Genomic DNA, 23,159 nt, shown 5'->3' with positions numbered 1-23,159 from the left:
GAAAATAGTATTAAAAACTATAAAAACAGTCAACCTTTACTTACATTACAATTACATTAGCTGTGCTTGAATGTTCTTTCAGCAACTCATTTAGCCTAATCTGGCGGTAGCTCTGTAATTAAAATGGAAAAAAAAAAATCAACCCAAACTTGTTAGGGAGATCTATTCATTATTTCAACAATCCAGAATCAAGTACAATTCTCATTTATTCAAGAAATGTGCAAAAAGATGTCAAAATGGATTGCTATATTGTTTAAAATAGTGCCTCCTTCCCTCCAACTTTTAATAAATCACTCAGGTTTATAAAGTAAACATATGTCCCTTCTATCAAAACTTCTACCTCCTCAGCTGCCTAGAACAAGAGAGGTTGCTGGATTCCTTCCAAGGTTCTGTTCTTGAACACTCATGTAAGTTTCTAGCTAGCAACTTATAAAAGTGAAGTCCTCATCCTGGCGAACTTCTGGCTGATGGAAGGGAGAAGAAGATTCCTTCCTATTTCCCCATGGCCCACACACATCTATATCCTAGAACCTCCTGTTGTGAGGTTCCACCACTCTACCCTCCCTCAGCATTCTAAATAGTGCTGTGCAGGCCTGTGCCCACTATCCAAGTCTCCTGTACTAATCTACCCCTTTCTCAAGGCACCATTTTGGGTCCTCATCCTCTTCTTCTCCTCCCAGCTCCAGTACCTGCTTCTGCAAAAGTCAAGTTTGCCTAAATCTTGTATTTGCTCTGCTTCTGAACAGCATCAGTAGACCATAACAGCTGTTAGTCTCCTTGTGTTTATATTTGCAGAAGCAATAAAGCTGGCTGCAGACTCAGGAAAAGAACACTGCATTGGTACATACCCATACAGGTTCTCTCTTTAATTTAAATTAATTTCTGCAGTTATTGATGACTTAGGTTCCTCAGGGAGCATTTCCTGCTGTCCAACGGTGAGTGAGCAAGTGAACTTTTCCTACCTAACTTACTCACACCACACCCACTTTGTAATGGAGCAAAGAAGTTTAAAAAAAAAAATCAGCTCATTAAAATGGGGTACATGGGACACGTAGGAGCACCACTCTTTGTCAACATCAGTCAATTCAATAATTAAAAGGCATAAAGGGATACCTTAGTTTTGTAAAGCTCAAGTTCATTATCTGTTATTCTCCAAGGCTCATCTTCTTTCATTTTATCTGCAATGTCTTGTTCTTTATCGTCTTCATGAAGTCTGAATGGCTCAACCATTTCTTCAAAAGCTGCAATACTAGAAGGATTTTTTAACCAATGTTCACATTAAAAATATACTGTTACTCTTTTCAGTGCATGTGATTTTCCATGCAACAGAAAAATATTCCTAAATATAAGTCAATTCTTGTATATTTTGTGGTTAATTACCAGAAGTAATGTCAACTGGAATTCTCATTCCTTTGTTTTGATACTAGAAACCTGCTAGTTTGTGAAAGATAAATAAATAAATAGCACCTATGAATATTAATATTTTAATCAGATGTTAACCATCTTAAAAACTTAATACTGTGGGAACTGTCTTTTAGATTTCAAAAGTTACATACAAAATCTATTTGTTTTTTCTAACAGTGATCTAGACTGAAGATCATTAACAGAGAAGAAAGTGCCACACTGGCTTCAACTCCATTTAGAAATGTAAGAAAAAAGTTTTAAAAAAAAGAAAAGGGAAAAAAAAAATTACAAGCTTCAAGAGGGAGAGTATCATCCTTCTAGAAATGTAATGATAAGGAAATGAAGAAGAGTAAAAAACAGCCATCAATTTAACTCAAGTAGATATGAGAGAAATTGGAATTCAATTAAGTTTTGATGACAAAAGTTTTGGATAAATATATTTTACATTTTTATTATTCCACGTAGATCACACAACACATGATATCAGAGTGAAGAAATGAAACTAACTCCATGGGTCACCAGTATTAAACAAGAAAAACAAAAAATCCACTTCTGTTATCATGCAGTCAGCTATCTGTAGATACTTCACAATTTAGTAAACTTCACTGCAGCATGCATCATAAATACACCTAGGCTACTTGAACTCAGCACACTCTGGACAGTCACTCTTGCCCCGAGCATGCTTCTTACCTAATGGGGCTATGAAAAGGTGATAGACCGATGTACATCATCCAGAGATTTCTGTGGGAATTCCCAGCAGCTCATTTACAGTAACTTTAAATCCACTTTGTGCTACTGGACAGGCACAAATGGGATTTCACAGGGCAGAAGACCTAGCTCAGTAAATTTATCATGGATGGGTCATACTGCAGAGATGCCTGAATTCTTACACATCAGGGAACATTTAGGGAATTTGCTCAAGACATGCGCAAGGCTCATACCTACTGTGCATATCAAATTTACTTGAGATCAAAAATGTCCCTAACTGTACAGCTAAAAAGATAGAAAGCTCAATAGCCTGATTTTCAAAATGGTTGAGCAGTTCCTCCACTGGCTGAATTTTAAGACTCTGCACTTTAGGCACCTTTGGAGTTAAATTCTGCATCACTTTGTGCCAATTTCTGCTGTGAGTCCCTGAAGATAACATACATGTGTCTCAAAATGCTCTACCTGCCCCCAACAGCTGTCATATCAATTAGGATATTTAAAAAGACAAACACTAGTGATAATCTAGGAAGCTATTTAGTTTGCTCATCTACAATATATAGTTTCAGTATAAATATTTTAATAAAAAAGTTTCTGATGATTAATACTTATCCATCAAAATAATGAATATGTACAACTAATTTTAGGAATTCTAGACAAATATTTCCAGCACCTGCCAGGCTTTGTTGAAAAGCAACTGGCTCAGATTACTCTGCTACAGGAATTTTCAAAAGACACGTATTTTATATATTGGACAAGATTTCAGGTGGAAGATGATGCTCAATCTTCTGACCTCTTAGGTCTATTAGGACATTCCATCATAAAATGGCACTAGTAGTATTAGGAATCAACTGCAGTCAGCCAAATTGTTCAAGCTTCAGAAGTAGAAATATTTAATGATTATTTGGATAAGAAAATTTCAGCAGGACTTGGATTTTCTCATGCATTCACTGAGCTGATTAATACTGACACACAATTGATTTAAAGATCCGGCTATATAATCATTATTTTGGGTTTAGAGATGTATGTGAGTATGGATAAGATAAGTATACACAAGTTTTATCTTAGTTTCTATCATCTTTCAATTAGGGTAGAATTACTATAGTTAACTGCTCATTTTGTTGAAATTAGAATCTAGCACTTTCGTAGTCTCTCTCTACTTATGAGATTCTAAACCAATACTGCATTCTTGGCATGAGGAGCTCACCACCTGCACTATTCTCTGAAAGCTTATGTCTTTGTAACTATCTAGTTTAGTTATCAAAATACATATGTACAGAATTAAATACTGCTTTTCATGTTACAACAGAAAATTAAGAATGCAACTAGTAAATGATGCTTCTTTCTGGAACATTTTCAACTCACTTTTCCTTCTTTGGCTTTGTATTAATATCCCCAAGTACCATGATGTCTGAGAAGTCTATCCGAAATTTGCTGAGCAGAGTAGCCATCCTAAATTTTGAAAAATTTAGATATATGTTATATAATATATTTTGTCAGTTAACATGTTTATAGGGCTATTTTTACAGAACAAAGAGACATAGATGTTCACTCAAAAAACAATCTAATTTGGAACTACACAGGTAAGCATAAAAACAGTAGAGAGTGAGGCACGGCAAGGGTTTCAACAAAAATCATATAAATACTCTGTTTAGACATTGGCATGTCTGGATGGCTCATTTAAAAGTATGCTTAATACAAGGTATTTAAAGTTTTTAAGGATCTGAACACTTCACTGAAAAAACTCCCCATAAAAAATTGAGACACCTGAACACAAAATAAATGTTTAGTTTGTGATCTGATCATCACCAGAAGTTGGGATTTCCTGCAACAAAAATTAAATGCAGTCTCCAGATGTTTAATAGTAATTCAAACAAATACTGCTTCATCAGAGGATGCAGAAGGAGATTTAGCACAGCTTTATGTACTTAAGCCAACACAACTTTTGGACAATGGGATCATTCTAGTTATGCCAAAAGGTTCATATACCATAATTTATTTGTAAACTAGATAGCTGTTTTACAGAACAGAGCCAACAGACCTTCCAAACTTTTAATTCCCATCACTAGAAATGCAGCATTAATTTTCTTTAAGTGTTAGGGTTTTCAGAAAAACATATCAGGATGTACCTGAGCATCCGGAACTGTCTGGAACATAGTATGCATTGGGGCCATACAAAAACCTTTGCATGGCACCAAATATTTGGAGCAGAGGTTATAAAAAGACTGTAGTCTCAACCTCTTCAGTCTTTCTGCTAAACCCAAGAGTCCTAAGAGAGTAGAACTCTAAGGAAAAGATGGGAGAAAACTGTGATTATGTAGAGGCTCTTGAGGAGCTGTAGTTACTAGAATAATTTTCTTCTTCTTCCAAGTGGTCTCTTTCTATTCCCACTTGTTAAAGTTTAAGCAAAGACTGGTGAACTGCCCTCCAAAAGTAATCAAAAGATCTAAATGCCATATCAAGAGATTAGTGATGTTTTAAAGTGTGTACAGAATTTCAGGTAGCAGCCTTGCAGAGATCTATGATGAAAACATTGAGATATGCCATCAGTGCCACCGTAATTCTGACAAAAGTGATCTTTGAGACCCTAACGTACCTTTCAGTTTCTTGAATGCCCTCTCATTCTGTTTAAGGATATGTACAGTACAGGTGCAAAATTTACCACTTTTTTTTTTAAATAAGCATGTCCCATCCTAATCTAAATAGTCAAACTTCTGTAGTCACCCTCAACTGTGCTGTATTACTTTTTAGGGAAAGGATGAGAAAAAATTGTAAATATCCCAGGGCTCAGTAGACCTGTCTTAACTTAAGGCCCAATTCTATGGCTTTTCTTACTAAGGTGAGCAAGGGCTGCCAACTTGGGTCCTTATTTCTTTACCATATTAGATGAGATATCTGGCACCTATCAGTTTTGTATCTAGATGTTTCCCTAACCTAACAGACTATTCTAACCTTTCAGAAGTGGGGTAGTTAACATATCATAATGGTTCTTAGACTTAGCTTTGTGGATGCAAGTCAACATTTATAATCTATTATGGTTGGTCATATTAGTTTCCACTCCCTTTAAAAAACACAGCAAGAAACAAAGTATTTGCCAAATTGGAAAAACAACAGTAGTAAAGGCAAAATTTTCTTTATGATTACATCTCAAAAGCTTACAGTAGCTTAAAATGTTTCAAATGTTGTTTGTTATTTTAAACATGATCATGTGCTATATTAATTAGCATTCAGGTACCTCCCAATTCAAGTGTAATAGGAAAAGGTCATTATTAAATAAGAAAAACATTTCTCTATTGTGCATGATTACCAAGTTCCATAATACCATAAATGTTTCATTTAAAATTTAAGGTTAACTTACGCTCTCCTATCATGATCAATCCTGTTTATTTTTCCACCAATAAACACTCTGATCTTACAGTCTTTCCATTTTTTCTTGGTTGTCAGAAGATAAGGAATCAACAATGTCAAACCTGCATTAGACCATAATATTTAGAAATACATTGAGTAGTTAATATGCAATGTCATCTTTCTATTTAATAGCATAAATCCACAATTTATATATGGTATGAAGAAGGCTCCATGTTTGTCAAAGAGATCACAGATTCCATGACCTCCGTGACTTCTGCAGAGGCCGGTACGTGTGGCCTGGGGGTCGCCTGAGCAGCTTGGGGAGCCCCTGGGCTAAGTGCACTGGCTGCTGCTGAGGCAGTCTTGCCCCCGCCCAGCCCCATCTCCCAGCAGCAGGAGTTTGGAGGTGGGGGGGGGGGGGGATCAGGGCTGGGGTGTGGGGTAGTGCTTACCTGGGGGGGGCTCCCAGGAAGGGTGACAGCAACTCCCCTCCCTCAGCTCCTAGCTCCAGGCATCGCCCCCCTAGCTCCCATTGGCAGCAGTTCTCAGCCAATGGGAGCTGCAGATCCGGGGCTTGGGGCAGAGAGGAGGCAGCACACGGAGCTAGGGTTGCCGCTGTGTAGGGGAGCCAGCCCAAGCCCCACCAACCCTCCTCCCCAGCACAGTCCATGACTTTTACTAAAAATACTCACAACTAAAACATAGCCCATTACCAAATGCTTTTATCATCACCACAAAATTATCTTACCCCCATCATCAAAAAGCCACCAGACATCAATAGTGTTTTTCCCTTGCTTCTTCTGAAACTGAGAGCTAGCATCAAGAAGTCTTTGGTCAGCCAAGTTTAAAGGAGCACGTGGGCCTTTCGAGTCTAGCAATTTGAGAAAAAGAGAATTTGTAAAAGTTAAGAAAAACTGTTGCTTAATCTCCCCAATCTCAAACTCAGCATTGTAGTATTGCTAAGTTTTCCAATATTTGCGTTGTTAAAAAAAATTCTAACTTTAAAAATATTTAACTCCAGACTTTACAGTTTGCTAAAATGGACTTGTAAAAATGCACACAGAGATAAGTTTAAAGAGTTATCAGGACTTCACCAGCTGATGAAACTGGCTGTTCTGAAAGATTAAAAACTGAGCAGAAACAACAAGCAGACCTTTGGTGGATAAGCACAGTTTGCAAGACCTTCTCTCTCTCTCTACACTTATAGCTACAATCTGGTCCAAACATCAAAAAACATACTTCTGAGCAATAATGGGTGTACGGTTGCTGCTCCATGCATCTCTCATACTGAAAAGACCTGCTGCTCTTGTTTCACCAAAACACATCTGTAGGTTCTTTAATATTGTCAAGTTTTTTTACCATGACAAAAATCTTAGAAAACTACAACTTCTGAAGTATTATTTTAATTTCTTACATTTTAAAAAAAGAAATATATAGTTAAATGCATTAAGGAAGTTAAGACTGTAAACAGAGTCCATTTTGATGCTGAATATTTATATAGTATTTTGTACAGAATAAGATGTACAGAATAAGATGGTTTTGTAGGTTCTGAGGCTTAGAAAAATTTTACAAAACATTTAGTTGCTGTAATTAAAAAGGTGGCATTTTTAGTTAGATAATGAGGCTATAGATATAACTGAGAAAGAAACTAAAATGACTTTGTGTCTGTTAGGTTTATTCAGAAGTGAAATGGATGGATTAAAAAAACAAAACAGAAAAACCCTCCTTCTCAGTCAAATTTAGATTTGGATACAGCAGCCAGCCACTTCACTTGGTATTTAGCTTCTAAGCCAAACGGTATGAATTTGATTTTACAAAACCAAAAATATTCCTGGTGTAAACTACAATTGACTGAATTAATACATTTATACAGAGCTCGAATTAGGTCAGTACACAATGGTACAGCACACTGGCATTTCTCCCAAGCCACCATCTTGTGCTCCACAATCTCTGCTTTCATTTAAAAGAGGTAAGTTCTCTATCAATTATAATTCTAAAGAAATTCTCCCTTCATATTTGAGGATAACTGATTAAGCAATGTTTGCCTGAATCTGTGGAGAGCCTGGAACAATAATTCTGAAAAGTGTGAATAGCCCCATTCATTTCACTGAAATATTCACTAAGATGCTCAAATGTGATAAAGTACAACATTGTGAACCATTTCATTGCTTGTGGAAGCATAAAGTGAGCTGCATAGTTTACTGAGTGATGTCTCAGATATTACAATGATGATCTTATTAAAATCTATACAGAAAGGAATGAATTAGAAGTTTGGCACCAGGACTGAGCAGCATTTCAGAGAGTACAACTACTTATTCCTCCTCTCCACTACAAATAATGGCACCCAGAGAGGCATGTGAGCCCCACCAAGGAACCCAGCAGACTTCATGGACACATTCAAACCCCACTGAGGCAGAACCAAGTTCAGAAAACCTCACAAACATGCACAATCAATCATATTCTGAACATATACACATCTAGTATGCGCACTGTTTCAGCCAACTCGTGAAGAAAGCTTATTTTGTTGGAGGACTTAGAGTACCACCACCTTTTTCTACCACCACAATTTGACCCCTGAATTTCCTAATCCAAGTTAAACAGATATCCAGGATTCCACCTCATGGTTGATACTCTATACATAAAGGAGTGAGAAAAAAAAGAAAATTGAAGGTAGCAGTATGGAAAAAATGGATTGTAACAAAAAGATGGAAATGCCTGCCTTTTTTCAACAGTGGTTGTGTTGGAGTCTTGCCATCTTCTTCCTCCTCTGGAAGATGTTTAAAAAAAAAATACAAAATAAAGGTTAATATCCTTTGTGGTGTTAATGAAGATAAAAGTAGTGTACACATTCAGAAAATGAGACATAAAATGAAGCAGCACATCATGAGAAAATAACCACAACATGGATGAGGTCCAACATATCCTGCAATAAGGATTAGCTCTTTAAAATGTGTTAATACTTCACAAAGCCATAGCGTTTGTCTTCAAAAAAAGACAAGAAAAACATTTCCTCCATATATGAATGCAAGGTGTCTTGAATCATTTTTAAAATATTCTCTTAATGTACATTTAATTAAATGTTCTAGTTTAAGGCCAATGTTTCTTAACTTTGGTAGCCTTAAAGATAAGCTTGCATATAAAGATTTGGCCAAATTTTCAACAAGTACTGAGTGCCTACAGTTACCATTACCTCTACAAAAAATAACCCAAGCTTTTTATTTAGGTGCCAAAGATCTTGGAGCCTTACTTTATGCATCAAGGTTTTAAAAATGTTGCTTACACTTTCAAAGTGACTACTCAAGTAATACGCAGACCGCATAAATGCTCAGGAACACCAAGAGGAAAAAAAATACTATTGTAATTCAACACTGCAAAAAGAATGGTCCAATCTCACAGCTCATTAGAAAGTTACCTTTATGTAGACCAGGAGTTTTTTCACTGGATGGTGGAGAAAAAGCCTTAGACGTGTCTGTCTCAGTCTTTTTGCTATAGTCCACATTTACTACAACATCCTTTGAACTTGGAGATTTCTCTTGAGAGGACAGTAATTCTTCTGTGAAGAGATAAATTATTAATATTGATAAAATTTCTGATTGCATCATTAAACATACTTCTAGCTTGTAAAAATTATCTTTTATGGATAATTAATGATGTAATAGATTATAAAATATAGCACTCTGGAGAAAATCAACTGTTTTGTACAACTTAATGAACAGCAGTAACATGCTACATACACAGAAATTCTACCTCTGAAAGTAAGGAATTATTTTAGTTTAGTCCGTGATTATACCTTTTCAAATTCTATAGGTGTTGAACTATGTCACTCTGTAGAGACAGAGCTAATTCACCTCTATGGAGCTGGAGAAAATAAGGAGTTTGAATCCTCATATTTACGTTATGTCAAATTCTTAGTATGAGAAGGAAACTGAAACCTGGGGCCTTTGGTATAAAATAGATCCTAAAAATCTATGATCAATTTCTATCTCAAGCTGAGCATTTTTCCAAAAATATTAAGAGTCACAATACAACATTTCCATAAAGATGCTTGCTGAAGGTGGCTTGTCCAAAAATCTAGTGAGTAAGAACACACCTCTTTTCAGCAGACAAGCTCAGGCAAAGGCCTTTTTTAATAGAAGATGACACTAACAGAGGTAGTTAACTACTGATTGTAACAGAAAAAGGCACAGTAGTGTTAAAAAACCCGGTCAAAAACTGATTTCTCAGCCAGAAGTTATCAGTTAAGTCAGCAATGGCTCCAGCCTGTTGAGACTGCCTTAAGTTTGAAACCACTGATAAAGCTGTCAGGAACATATGATCCCTGCCATGAGGTATTATATTAGTGAGGGGTGGCAGAACTGCCTATTATTAAGATTGCCTCAAACTTCCCATTATAAGACATAAGCAACTGAAGACTATAATTAAGCTACATTTTAATCACGGGTATTTTTAATAAAAGTCACAGACAGGTCATGGGAAGTAAACAAAAATTCACTGCCTGTGACCTGTCCATGACTTATACTAAAAATATCAGTGAATAAAAATGGGGGGGGAAGGCTGCCTGGGGCCCCGCGGGTGCTGGGGGAGGGCAGACTGGCTGCTTGTGGGGGCCGCGGGTGGCAGCACGCTGCCCAGGACCCCCGCAAGTGCTAGGGGCGGCAGCGTGTAGCCCAGGACCCCTGTAGGTATTGAGGGGATTGGCGGGACTGGCAGGTTCCCTGTCTGGCTCCGTACCTCCCCCGCCCAGCAGCAGCAGAGAGTTTGGGTGTGTGAGGGGGTTGGGGCATGGAATGATGCGAGGCAGGCTCTGGGCGGATCCCCGGAAGCTGCAACATCCCCCTTGCTCAGCTGCTAGGCAGAGGTGTGCCCAGGCAGCTCTACGCGCCACTTCTGCCCAGGGCACTGTCCCTGGAGCTCTCATTGGCCATAGTTCCTGGCCAATGGGAGCTGCAAAGCCAGCACTCTGAGTGGAGGCAGCACGCCGAACTGCCTGGCAACGCCTCTGCTTAGCAGCTGAGCGAGGGGGATGTCGCGGCTTCCAGGGAGCCCCCAGGTAAGCACTGCCCAGAGCCCGCCTCGCCCCATCCCATGCCCCAACCCCCTCACACACCGCGGTGGCCCAAGACTGCCCCAGCAGCGGCCGGTGTGACTAGCACATAGCTGCCCCTGAGCCAGGCACTCCGGCCGCTGCAGAAGTCATGGAGGTCATGGAATCCATGACTCTTGTGACAAATGCACACCCTTACTTATAACTTTACTAAATTCTAATTGTTTGGGCTAAAGTTTTCGATGTTAATAGTCTGCCTCAGACTAAATTTTTTTGGAAAGTTTTAGCCAAAATGGATCAGCCACTTCAAAAGAAGAAAAATGGGTTGTTTTGCCCATGTTAATTCTGTCAAGCTTTTATTTGAAAACCTCTAGTGCCCCTCTGCTTTACAGTGGCCTTGAAGTTTGGCGGTGGGTGGCCTTTTTGTCAGGGATCTGTTTTTGCTGTCCTCTAAAAATCCACACACACACTCCCATGTCATCTCTTTTCCAAGCTGGAAAGTCCCAATCTTTTAATCTGTCCTCATCTAGGAGTAGGACTGGCTAGGCAAGGAGACCGGGGACAATAAGATGGGTGTTTGTGGAGTAGACTGGGAGCCCAGAGGGTGAAAACTTGGACTGGCTGATCAAAGAGACTGGGATGAAAACCTGAGGAGTGGAGACTGGGACTGGCTATTTTAGGAGTAAAGGACTGGACTATTAAACCTGGGGTGGCGAACAGACAGGACAAGGGCAGGTTAGAGGGGATGGGGCAGAAGGGATCACACTCAGTGGAAATGGGCAGAAGCTCTGTGGTCACTAGAGCACACTCCACTACAGAGCTCAGAATGGAACACAAGAATCCTGAGTCTCACCAGTCTTCTCTCATCAGCAAATATCTGTGAAACCCTCTGGAAAAATATTTTATCCCCCCTCTAATACTGGCCCACACAGAATATGACAACATACTTCTGCTATTAGTCACTCAGTTAGCTCAAGTGGAAGAGGTCTTAGTGGTGGATTTAAAGGTTCCAATTCGGCTGATAGCCCATTTGGTGTCAGTATGATATCGCATGATAAAAATATCTTTTTTTTTCTCAATTTTCTTTTTTTATTTTTTAAAACTAGGAAATTACACACAGGAAAACTACATTAAAAACACCAAAATTAAGGTTACAAAGTCAATATATGCCTGAATTAAAATTGAAACCCCGGGATAATATTAGATGATGTAATTAAAAACTAAGTTAAGTACTTGATTTTGCCACCTTAATAATGTTCTTTTAACATAATGTTTAATAAAAACAAAAACTAAGTCTATAAACTACTTTCTTTGAATCATCACTAATTTTTTGTATTACAAATGTATTATCTTTATTGTTTCCTATTTGTCCAATGCAGATGTACCATCTCCAGGCTTTTTATATCACTAGAATGGAAAAAAATTGCCATGGAAGAATCCAAAATGTCTTTGGTCATGCAACTTTTGTTAAATCAAGTTTAATTTTCTAGACCGCAGATACTTTTCTAATATGCAGTATTGATTTTCTGGCCTCATTTGAGTTTGAGAATGTATTAGTAAAATAATAAATCCTTGCGGAAATTTAAGTATGTAGGTGGTTACAAACTAAGAAGAAAATAATGTATGTAGTGCTGTTTCTAAAAGTTGTTACAATACAAAATATAGAACATTTATCATTAAAAGCAACCCATCAGTAACAGAAGTCATACCTACTCCACCTAGTTTTCTTTTGTACAAGGTTAACAGAAGTATTTTTAAGTTGACAAAATATTAGAAATAATTGTAAACCACTAAATCTCTATACTTCGCTTGTAGGCGTAACAAATAGTTTATAGAATACTTAACTATTCATTGAACTGATGTCCAGAAAACTGTGTAAAATTTGGCTGTCCTATTTTTCTCTTTTCTAGGAGGCAAAATAAAGCATACCTTGTCCCTGAAGGTGAGAAATATCCAAACCTTCCTTTAGGCGGATGACAACTACACCATACTGAATGTCAAAGGCATCACTGTAAAAGGGTAAAAAAAGTTGCATTTTTGTCTTGTTCTATTTTTATTTCTTAACAATCCCAATTGAGATTTTTCTCTTGGATTTAAGCTTCATGTACATAAATTGTACTTCACAGATTTCAAGTCCCAAACTATTAAGCCACTTCAAAAGACTGAATATCATATGCTGAAGTGTAATAGACAGCAACTGTCTCAATTTCACTTCCTTTCTGTACTGCAAACAGTGATCAAATGAAATACAAACAACCCATTCTAAGCTCCATGGGAAAGGTGAAAGCATGTGTGGGAAATTTAATCCTTTTGAGTAGTACATGAAAATTCTTTTCACCAGAAGTCCCAAAATATTTTATAAGAGATCCCCTAACTTGACAACTAAAAATTCCAGAGAGGCCTCTGAAAACTATAAGCACTGAAAGAAATTTGAAAAATATACAAAGTAACAATTAATGAATGCAGTGTGTATGGAATTTGATGGTAACTATTTTTTACAAATTATAGCATTCATAATAAAGAAGTCAGGTTTCAAGACAAGTTTTAGCTAACTCTGGTTTCCATTATGTGTAACTTACAGGAAAAATTCTCTCCTTAAAAAAGCAAGGAAATTAAAAGGACAAACTTTATTAATTAAAAATTAGACTAAGTCAGGAGTGTCCAAATCAAAGTTCCAATAACAAAGGAACTTACCCATACTGCACATTGTTTTTATTTGACATTAATACTTAGTATATGAAGTGTCACAGCATCGGAAGACATTCAACCAATATTGGCAAACAGTTCTTGAATCTCTGTTGCACAAACACCCTAAATAGAAGGCAATTTCTTCCAGAACAAGTGGATTCACAAGCTCACATGGAAATCACCAGACAGACCATGTATGTATATTTAAGAGATGGGCATCTTCTTTGAGGGATGTCAAAGTTAGCAGAGGAACAGATGTTAGCTGAGATCATTAATTTTAAGTGGCCATGTTGCAACCTAAACTCAAAAAAGATCAGGAAGATGGAAAAAAGAGCATCACAGACAAAGAGCAGTTCAATGTAGCTCAGATTCCACCTAGCAACTGTACCAGTGTTTTACAGGACCAGACTGATTAAAGTCTGGAAGACACATGGTCAAATTAGAAGATGGCAGGGGAAATAAAGGGCCACCAAAAGAAGGCAGAAGAAAGATGCATGGATTATATCTGGAACATGGGTAGTGACTGACGAAAAGAAAGCTTTGAAGGCAAAAACGTAACAGTGCAAGACAGACAGAAGTCTTTGAGGCTGATGTAAGATACAGAGAAAACTACAAAGAAATAAAGAGATGCAGGCAAAACAACAATGCCTGGGTTCAGGAGCAGGCTGCAGAGACAGCAGCACAGAAGGGAGAGTACAAGCAGCTCTACACAATAGTGAAAGACTTCCCAGGAAAAAGCAGACTGTCAGAGGTCTCTTCAGGGACAGATGCTGAAAATGCATGACAAAAAAGCTAGAGGCTGGAAAGAAGATTTCCATTCTATATTAAACTGTTCACGACCAAAGAGAAATGCTAACACTAAGTTAGAAATAGAAGAGGGATCAACAACACCTGCTGAAATTAAAGCCACCAGAGGCCTCACATCGGGGAAAGCTCCTGGGGTTGACAAAAGTAATAGCTGACCATCAATAATACCTATCCACATTGAAAAACAGCACTAGATGTACCCATTTTTGTACATTTACTGAGGAGATTTCAATTTTAAATTATTTGAAAATGATATGTTTGGGAATACTTGGAAACAGTTCATCTCTATTTCAAAGTATTCATCTAAAAACTGATTACACTCTTCTAGGAGGTACAAGTAGTTCTTCAGTTATATATTTTTGTTTACTGTATTTGGTAAAAAGAACAGTTCTAAGTTCTGCATTTTGTACTCACTGAAATAAATTGATATAGGTTTCCACATCCCTCATGTCAGCTTGTTTCCAATCTTTCTTAAATCCAACAACAAGAGTGTTTGGTCTCATTCGACCCAGACCAGCAGCCTACAAACAAAGCCAATCAAGCATTTTTAAAATACTAAAAAGTAATATATTAACTGCAGGTAAAATAAGAAAATGCTCTTACTTGCACTAAAGCTTTTATTAAAAAATTAGTTAGCAGCATAGTGAAAATATTGCATAATTACAATTCATTTCAATATGCATGTTTGAAAGTGTAAACTATAAAATGCAAAAATGTTTGTACTTTTCTGACACCAATCACCCATTAGCTCAAACAAAATTGCAAGAGAAGTGTACCTGCATCAAGTACTGTCCCCCATCTCTCAAATCCTCTGCATGTACTGGTGCATAAAAGGCCTTCATTTTGTTTTTAATAAGCCACCGCTGATATCTGGCCAAGTCGGTTGACAATTCTTTCATGGCTTGTCTGCGAGGGCCCTTTAAAAAATGTACTACTATTAGTCCAAAGTGCATTTTAGAATAATCACTACAGGTTATTTTCTGAAAAATAGATTTCCTTTGTACGGTTGCATGAGTGCATTGATAATTAACCCAAAATAAAATCTAATACACTTCAAGTTCAAAAGATATTTTTATCACTTCAAAACAAGAGACCTATCAACACAAAGTAAAATTGACTCAGAGGGCAACAATAGGTCTCCCTTTCTTAGATATGTGCTTCCTGTGCTTTACTGGAACAAGAATTCTCAAGCTCCAATTGCTTCACCAGCAGGCATGAACTCTGCCATAAAAACAAAAAAGGGTATTTTTGTTTTGTTTTTTGTAGCAAAAAATATAGATATGGGCATAGCTATAGGCTAAGTACACAACAGGTGTTGTGTGGCTGCTTGTGTCCCAGCAAGTTTAACTGAAATTGGTGATCTGCTTTAATTTCCATATAAAGCTGCTAGTCTTCTCCCCTATGGCAACCACTACCTTAAATAAACCCAGACTCAGCCACTTCTGATTGGGTCCTGTGGCATGCAGCTGTTTCCTGCCAGATTCAATAATACATGAAATAGTTCGCAACAGAATCTGGTTAGTTAATCCTGGAGCACCTCAGATTGCAACAGCAAGGTGAGAGGATCAACCACTCTTACAATTACCTACAATTTAAACACATACTCCTTCCAACCTCCCTTAACATCTACAACTAGCTGGACCCTTTGCCAGTCTTTTGTAGTTGAGTTAATTTGACTCTCAATTACCATAACCCCTTCAAAACCCACTGAACTTCCATCCTGCTAACAAACCCTCTTAATTCTCCAGTTTTTAAAATCACTGCCCTTATCAGAATAATAAAGTGTTCTGTTTAAAAAACAGCACTGTAGCAGAACTTTGAGCTTGAAGATTTTGATTCCAGTGATCTGAAGGGAGCACCAACCCAAATTGTGGGTATCTTTAGCTTTGTAGAAAAGCTTCAAATACAAAACAAAATTTAAAAATAAAGATCTGAAGAAAATAGTCTAAAGTTGGTAATTTACACTGGTATTTTTACGGAGACTCAAGAGAGTTAAGTGCCCAGCTCCTATTAAATTCAATAGGATTTGGGTGCTTAAGTCCATTTGGCTTCTTTGAAACCCCAGTATTAAAGAACTAGATCTGAATATACAGTCAAAACAAAATCATAAGTGACTTTAACTACTACCAAAACTGATTTATTAGGAGATAACTTCTATGGGATTAGGAATGTGATTGTTTGTGTACAGCACCTCACAAAACCAATCCCAACTGGTTCCTCTATGCATGACTGAAAGAAAAGTGTTAAAGCTACATTATAGACCAAATATTAACAGCTGCATGTCTCTGAGACAATGGAGATCACAACGTTTAGGATGAATGTGTGAGAGCAAGGGACAAGGTGGTCTCAGTCAAGAGGATCCAGCTATGGGGGAAAAAAAAGAAAAGAAAAAAAACTTCCAGAGAAGATTAAGCACATTCACTTTGATCATCTTTATGAAATGCAGCAAAAACTTATAAAATTTGGGCCTTTTTGAAGAGTATCTGCACAGGGCTCTGACACTAAGAGCCGGGTGGGCAGCTGTGAGGAACCACAGCACGGATCCTCCACCTGCCCTGAGCGGGGGGCCTGGAAGACACGGACACTGGGCTTGGGCCCCACACCCAGGGCAGATGGAGGGTCCGCAGCAGCTCCCCACAGATACCTACCCAGCTCTTATTGTGGACAGGCGGCAGCTCCGAGCTGTGGGGAGTCTGGGTCCCTCTACCTGCCCTGGGCAGGGTGCTGGGACACTGGGCAGGGGGCTGCTTGGGCCCTCCGCAGCTCCTACCGCGGCTCTCCCCGACCCATCTCTGGCCGGGGGAAAGGGGGAAGGTGTGTCTCGGAGCCGCAGCCTGGCCATGGTAAGAGCCAGGCAGGCAGCTGTGGGCAGGTTCCCCCCCTCTCTGTGGCCAGCGTGGAGCCCAGCCAGGGACCCGCGGCAGACCCTCCACCTGCCTGTGGTGCCGGGGGGGGGGAGGGGGGCTGAGAGCAGCCCCCGGCCGTGACACTGTCCCCCAGGCTCCCTGCCCAGCTGAGGGCAGGTGGAGGGTCCACGACTCCACACAGGTTCCCCACAGCTGCCCACGTGGCTGTCCCCAACCGGGCTTTTGCCTTAAGTTTTCACGTTATAGTAAGCAAGTAAAAGCAAACTGAACAACATGGAAAGCAAATATCAAACTTATTTAGCCAAGCATGCTGTATCCCCCAGGATTAATAAATATCAGATTATGTGTTTTATACATCACTTGAAACACTGTTTATCTTTAAGCAAATCAAGATCTAGTACCTTGTTTGTCCTTAAAGGTAAGATCTGAAGTGAAGTTGGTCCAGATATACTTGATTTATCAAAAATACAACACCATCTCCATTGGTAGATCAATCATTGTGGCACGGATCATGTAGCAGTAGAAGCCACCCTATGCTTAATGGTGTAGTTTGCTTGTCATTAGGAACCTGATTTTCACACCCCCTCTTAATTTTGCCAAAAGAAACCTATCTGAACCTTTCACGCTGCATCTCAACTGGGAAGTTTGGATTAAAAAAAATAATAAAAAAAAAAAATCAGAAAGCAATTTTATCATTGTGGTGTTTTCAAAAATGTACCTGAAATTCACTTGTGAAAAATTTTGTATCTTGAAAATGGCTTGGCCTAAAAAACCTTCACATTTATTTTGTTGTCCTTTCAGAAAAGTGCCTTTTACTATTGTTTTTTTAATGAGGTAGTAGATTATAGGAGAAATTACAATTTTCTATAACAAAAAACTTCTTGCATTCCCACACAGTAAGGTAGGGAGAGAAAAGCCTCATGAAGGCAGCCAATGGAGTGCTGCAAGAGGGGCTGTGAAGGGCAGCAGAGAAAGTGCTTGCCCAGGCTACTCATGCCACAGAGTCAAAGCAAAGAATTAAAAACTCTCAGGCTATTAGTTGAGAAAGGCACTGGACTAAGTGGCATAGAGCTTTGCTAGACGCACTTGGGACAGAGAACTTGTAGTCAAAATGACTAGCAAGGCATGGAGGAGGTGCAGGGAATTGGAGGAGACATGGACAGGGCAGAGAAACTCAGATTGTAATCCACGTTCACCATTAAACATTTTGACATTTTCTACTGTTAAAACTTCCTAGATATAAAACTAAGTTCTTAATGTGTACAGTATGGATAAAATCCTCCATCACAGGCTGCTCTCATATCCCAAAATATAAAAAACCCTCTCCTTTTACCTCCAGACTTCCTACAGCCTGCAAGAGAAGAGGTTCACTTTGATGGGCTACTAAATGTTTCAGAGCGAGGGCCTCTCTTCCTGCAGATGTTAAATTTTGATTGGACTGACGTACATAGTGCTCATTTAAAAAAATCCAACACATATCGTTAGAGGATCTTGCGTCCAAGACTGTTCATTTTATAAAGTTACAAAATTATTCCAGGGGAGGAGAAAAATGTAACAGTGAGTAAATATTAACATTTTGAAGTTATCTGCTATGCTAGCATATCTAAGGCTAGCACAAAATTACAATATACTTTGTGCTATTATGAAAGATCAATCCCATGAGAGGTTATCAATAAATCTCAGCTTCCAGAGAAGTGGGAAATTTGACACTTTACATTTGATAATAATAAAGCAGTTATGGAAAGAAGCCAAGTTAGCTTTTTTTTTAAAAATGCAGAAAAAATACTTACCATGTGTATATGACCACAGATCATCAAACCCACATTTTTTGTGAAAGCATGGACAAGATGAACCAAAGCAGGACGTGAGTTTGGAGCACCTGTCATAACAAGGCATTGAGGCCTAGAGTTTTACATTTAAGAGAAGAAAAATTAGAATTCACTTATTTCCTTTGTATTGATAAAAACAAACAACTTTTACATAATTTGCAACTGACTTTAGAATTGTGAAGATAAATATCTTCACAGATCTCAAGATTGCAAATGCCTATATTTGGAGTGAGAAATGGGGGATATTAATTACATCATGGAAATTTATATTGCATTAAAAACCTTTAACAACCATCAATCTTTTTTCCCCACCTGCTTATTTTATCAGAAACCAGTTAATGGTAATAGCTATCTAAATCCACTATTGGACTGATATTATCATCACTAAAGTCTGGTGAAAAGACTCTACCCTCCCTAAATATTACTCAAACTGTCTCAGATAGTCTGTGTTCTATGTCATGAACAGAGAACTGCAACAACAAAAAAATAACTCCAACTATAAATCCAATTTTGACAGGAGTTTAAATGACTTAACTCAGAAAAATCGAACAAAAGGACAAATGCAAAGTACTCCACTTAGGAAGAAACAATCAGTTGACTGCCTAGGAAGGAATACTGCAGAAAGGATTCTGGGGATCATAGTGGATCACAAACTAAATATGAGTCAATAGTGTAACACTGTAGGAACAAAAAAACCCCAAAAAACAAACAAAAAATACCAATGAAAAAACCCCCAACACTCCTGATAATACAACCCAAAATGATGTTTGCAAGCAAGACACGAGAAGTAATTCTTCCCTTCTACTCTGGGCTGATTAGGCTTCAACGGGAGTATTGTGTCCAGTTCTGGGTGCCACATTTCAGGGAAAGATGTGGACAAATTGGAGAAAGTCCAAAGAAGAGTGACAAAAATTATTCAAGGTCTAGAAAACATGACCTATGGGGGAAGACTGAAAAAATTGTTCAGTCTGGAGAAGTGAAAACTGAGGTGATATGATAACAGTTTTCAAGTACATAAAAGATTGTTATGAGGAGGAGGGAGGGAAATTGTTCTTTTTAACCTCTGATGATAGGACAAGAAGCAATGGTCTTGAATTGCAGCAAGGGTGGTTTAACTTGGACATTAGGAAAAACTTCCTAACTGTCAGGGTGGTTAAGCACATGAATAAATTGCCTAGGGAAGCTGTGGAATCTCCATCACTGGAGATTTTTAAGAGCAAGTTAGACAAACACCTGTCAGGGATGGTCTAGGTAAGCCAGGAGACTCAGCTAGATCATCTCTTGAGGTGCCTTGCAGTCCTGTGATTCTAGAAGTTTAACGGAATTTGGTATATAAGTACAGAAAAAAATATTCTTCAAACTAATAAGGAAAAATCACTATGTTTATGTGTAACTTTCATATTCTCTTTATGTAAACAGTCAAGATGTTTAATAAAAACGTTAAAATAAAGAAGTTCAGATGTTAAGGCCAAACATTCTGTCAAGTTATCAAAGTGTCTGGCATGAGTGATATGACCTGGCCTGTACTAAACCTGCTGAATAAGGAAGAGTGGATTGTAATTGAACAACAAAAATATGAATGCCTATCAGCACAGGGGTCATAAGATCACTTGTCAACATCTTTCATTTTCCCTTTTGTGGGGAAAAAAAGGAGCACAGCATAAGAGTAATGTTTATTTTCGCTAACTTCCATACACTGAAACCCTGATGTAAAGATTTAGCTAGCCCTCATTTTGATAGCTATATTTATATAATCACTACCTCTACAAACCAGCAAGCTTCCCCAGTCAAAACAAGTGAGTAAGTCTCAGTCTTGCCAAGACAACAAATTTCTGTTATTTTTTTTTTGTTTAAAAGAACCAACAAGGGTTGTTAGTACAAGTCATTTTAATACCAACGCAAGTCAGTCTTCTAACTGATGGTTCTAAAAACCAAAACATTCTTTACCAAAATATAAGTAGCATTCAAAATAAGAAAAGCTATTTCCTACCCTAGAAAACAAAATCATAAAAAGTATTTCAAATCTAACCCTAAAGGCCTGCTCATAATTGGAAGTATGTTCACTCCTCACATGAACACAAGTAGGAAACCACTTTTGGAAATAAAGGTTTGATCTAGGCAGTTAAGTGATAACTAAATTGATGTATAAAGTCAAATTCCACTACCAAATTCATCCAGTTTGCATATTGCTGACAGTTATAAACTAAGATAATTTTTTAAGTTAAGAAGCCTCTTACATCTTCAGCAGTAACAAAGACCATCAAAACTCAGCTGCCAATTTTGTTGTTTATACACAATGCAGAATAGTACCCAGCTTATTTTTTTAAGCTATATTAGCTCAGCGGTGACGACAAAGTTTCAGTGAAGTAACCAGAAACAAACATACAGGGAGAAGTGTGATTTTAATATTTTATAAAAACATGTTCATGAGACTAACAGGACTACCTAGTATTATGGTTGCCTGACACTTCCCATTATAAGACTTAATTTTTCAGTGGTTTATACCTTTGCAAAATTAATTGTCTGAGCTGAAATTTTCCATGTAAGGCTGATTTCCATCGCCATGACTAGGGAAACCTTCCACATCAGGCTGATTTGTTCTGAAAAAATTCAGCCACAGCAGTGGAGTCATTTCCAAGAAAAAAGTTAGCGAAATATATATTGTTTTCCCCCTTTTTATTCCATAATAGTTACTCCACTATGGAAATATACCGTACTAATTATTCCAGAATAGTGTCAACATAAGGAACTATTCCAAAATAGCTATTTCATAATAGTTTGTTCCATAATAATTATTCTGGTCAGTTTTCCCATTTAGATGAGTCCAAAAGCATTTTCCTAATCTAACCACCCTGAAATCACAGAGTATTTTCTCATGATATGCTCCCTTCACATATGGGCAGATTTCCAAGGAATTAGCAAGAATTCTGCATCACATGGCTGCAAATCCTCCAAGATTGTGTTGCTGTTGCAGTCTCTGTCAAGAATGGACATGCTGCCAGAGGCCGGGGTAAAGGGAAACTGAAACTCAGCCTTGTGATGGATGTTCTTGTCCCAAGATCCAAGCATATGTGAGAATATCCATAGACTTAGAGATTTAAAGCCAGACAGTTTCATATAAAGAGTTGTGGATATTGGAAGCATCAAAACCCTGCTTTGCTGAGTGCACAGTTTAGTGAAAAGAGATTTTTCTAACCCCTACACTATGCCTTCAGCATGAGCATATCTGTTACCTGAAGTTTTTTACATGGTCTTCCACGCCTGCAAGACGAACAGTATGCTGCAATGCACTTAGGTAAGTCAAGGCTTGTGTAGAGGATCCCCAGTTCACATCTGTGTAAAGATTTGTTTAAAAAAATTTAATATTATGCCACAAGTTATTTTGACTAATATAACCATTTTATCAAACTAAAAATTTAGTGTCTAATTGTTTAGCTCCAACATCAACTAAAACTAGGTACAAATTAAATTAAAATCAGAGTATATTCCCACTGAAAGTAGGCTAAAGTAAACCCAATTTGTGTTTAAATTAGGTGAAAAACCAGTTAAACTCTACTGTAAAGAGGATAATAATTCTGTAATCAAATCAAGTTTTCTAGATAACTAGATGTTTCATATAATACAGTCATATTTAGAAGTTACTTAAACTGATCTATTTCAAAGAATTCTACGGTGTTTGACAAAAAGCTGAAATCTTTGTACAAATAGGTTTTGTAGCTATGCTACTCTACAGCAAAGGAAAATTTAGCAAGGTAAGCATTAGTTTTAAAATCAACAGGCAAACTAAATCATGATGGAAAAAACTGGGTTAAGAAATGATCCTTTTAGACTATCACTGTATAAGAGAAATTGAATGCCTACAGTATAATGCGTTTACTAAAATTAAATAGCTATAGGAGTCTGGTCTCCCATGTTCCCATGCAAGCAGTCCAATTTTTAATAACTAAAATAATAATGAAGTAGAATTTCAATTCTCACAAGCAAGTAAGGCCTACTACATTTAGAGAATTTCAATTACAGGAAATTTTCTCAAGTTTAAATTATAGGCGGGGCAAGTCATCCCACCTCTTAAGGTTGCCTGACACAGGCGCCAGCTTTCCCTGGCACCAGTGGGTGCTCGTGACCCCCCCACCTCCTGCTCTGCTCCCATTCCAACCCCTTCCCCAAAGTCCCCGCCCCAACTCGACCCCCTCCCTACCCCTATTGGACTCCTTCCCCAAATCTCCACCAATTTTTCCCTATGGGTGCTCCAGCCCCAGAGCACCTATGGGGTCGGCACCTATGTTGCCTGACATGCCTCATTATAAAGTAGGGTCCTACCAAATTCATGGCTGTGAAAAATACGTCATGGACTGTGAAATCTGGTCTCCTCCATGAAATCTGGTCTTTTATGTACTTTTATCCTATACTATACAGATTTCATTGGGGAGACCAGCGTTTCTCAAACTGGGGGTCCTGACCCAAAAG

General features: G+C 38.1%; 1 protein-coding gene and 1 long non-coding RNA gene across 3 annotated transcripts in view; one reads left to right on the top strand and one right to left on the bottom strand.

Annotated features, from left to right (window-relative positions):
• SLC12A2 (solute carrier family 12 member 2) overlaps positions 1 to 23,159 on the bottom strand; it is a 102,884-nt gene that overhangs the window by 3,978 nt on the left and 75,747 nt on the right. Inside the window, exons 15-26 of the mRNA XM_045020452.1 lie at positions 21,926 to 22,025; positions 18,654 to 18,765; positions 14,773 to 14,913; positions 14,411 to 14,517; positions 12,431 to 12,510; positions 8,870 to 9,010; positions 8,177 to 8,224; positions 6,206 to 6,328; positions 5,468 to 5,579; positions 3,475 to 3,561; positions 1,114 to 1,249; positions 45 to 112 (exon numbers count right to left, since the gene is read on the bottom strand). Coding sequence (XP_044876387.1) covers positions 45 to 112; positions 1,114 to 1,249; positions 3,475 to 3,561; positions 5,468 to 5,579; positions 6,206 to 6,328; positions 8,177 to 8,224; positions 8,870 to 9,010; positions 12,431 to 12,510; positions 14,411 to 14,517; positions 14,773 to 14,913; positions 18,654 to 18,765; positions 21,926 to 22,025 — 1,255 coding nt within the window. The remainder of the gene's footprint in view (positions 1 to 44; positions 113 to 1,113; positions 1,250 to 3,474; positions 3,562 to 5,467; positions 5,580 to 6,205; positions 6,329 to 8,176; positions 8,225 to 8,869; positions 9,011 to 12,430; positions 12,511 to 14,410; positions 14,518 to 14,772; positions 14,914 to 18,653; positions 18,766 to 21,925; positions 22,026 to 23,159) is intronic.
• The window catches only part of LOC123372393, a 50,907-nt gene that overhangs the window by 19,958 nt on the left and 7,790 nt on the right, over positions 1 to 23,159 (top strand). The window contains exons 3-4 of one of the 2 annotated variants that reach the window (XR_006580260.1): positions 12,412 to 12,520; positions 18,203 to 18,399. This is a non-coding gene — a long non-coding RNA (uncharacterized LOC123372393). Of the gene's footprint in view, positions 1 to 12,411; positions 12,521 to 18,202; positions 18,400 to 23,159 lie in introns of those variants that run through there. The other variant, XR_006580259.1, reaches the window with a different exon arrangement.

Source organism: Mauremys mutica, chromosome 6 (assembly GCF_020497125.1).
Source record: "Mauremys mutica isolate MM-2020 ecotype Southern chromosome 6, ASM2049712v1, whole genome shotgun sequence".
Lineage (NCBI taxonomy): Eukaryota > Metazoa > Chordata > Testudines > Geoemydidae > Mauremys > Mauremys mutica.
This window is presented reverse-complemented; position numbering and strand designations above follow the sequence as displayed.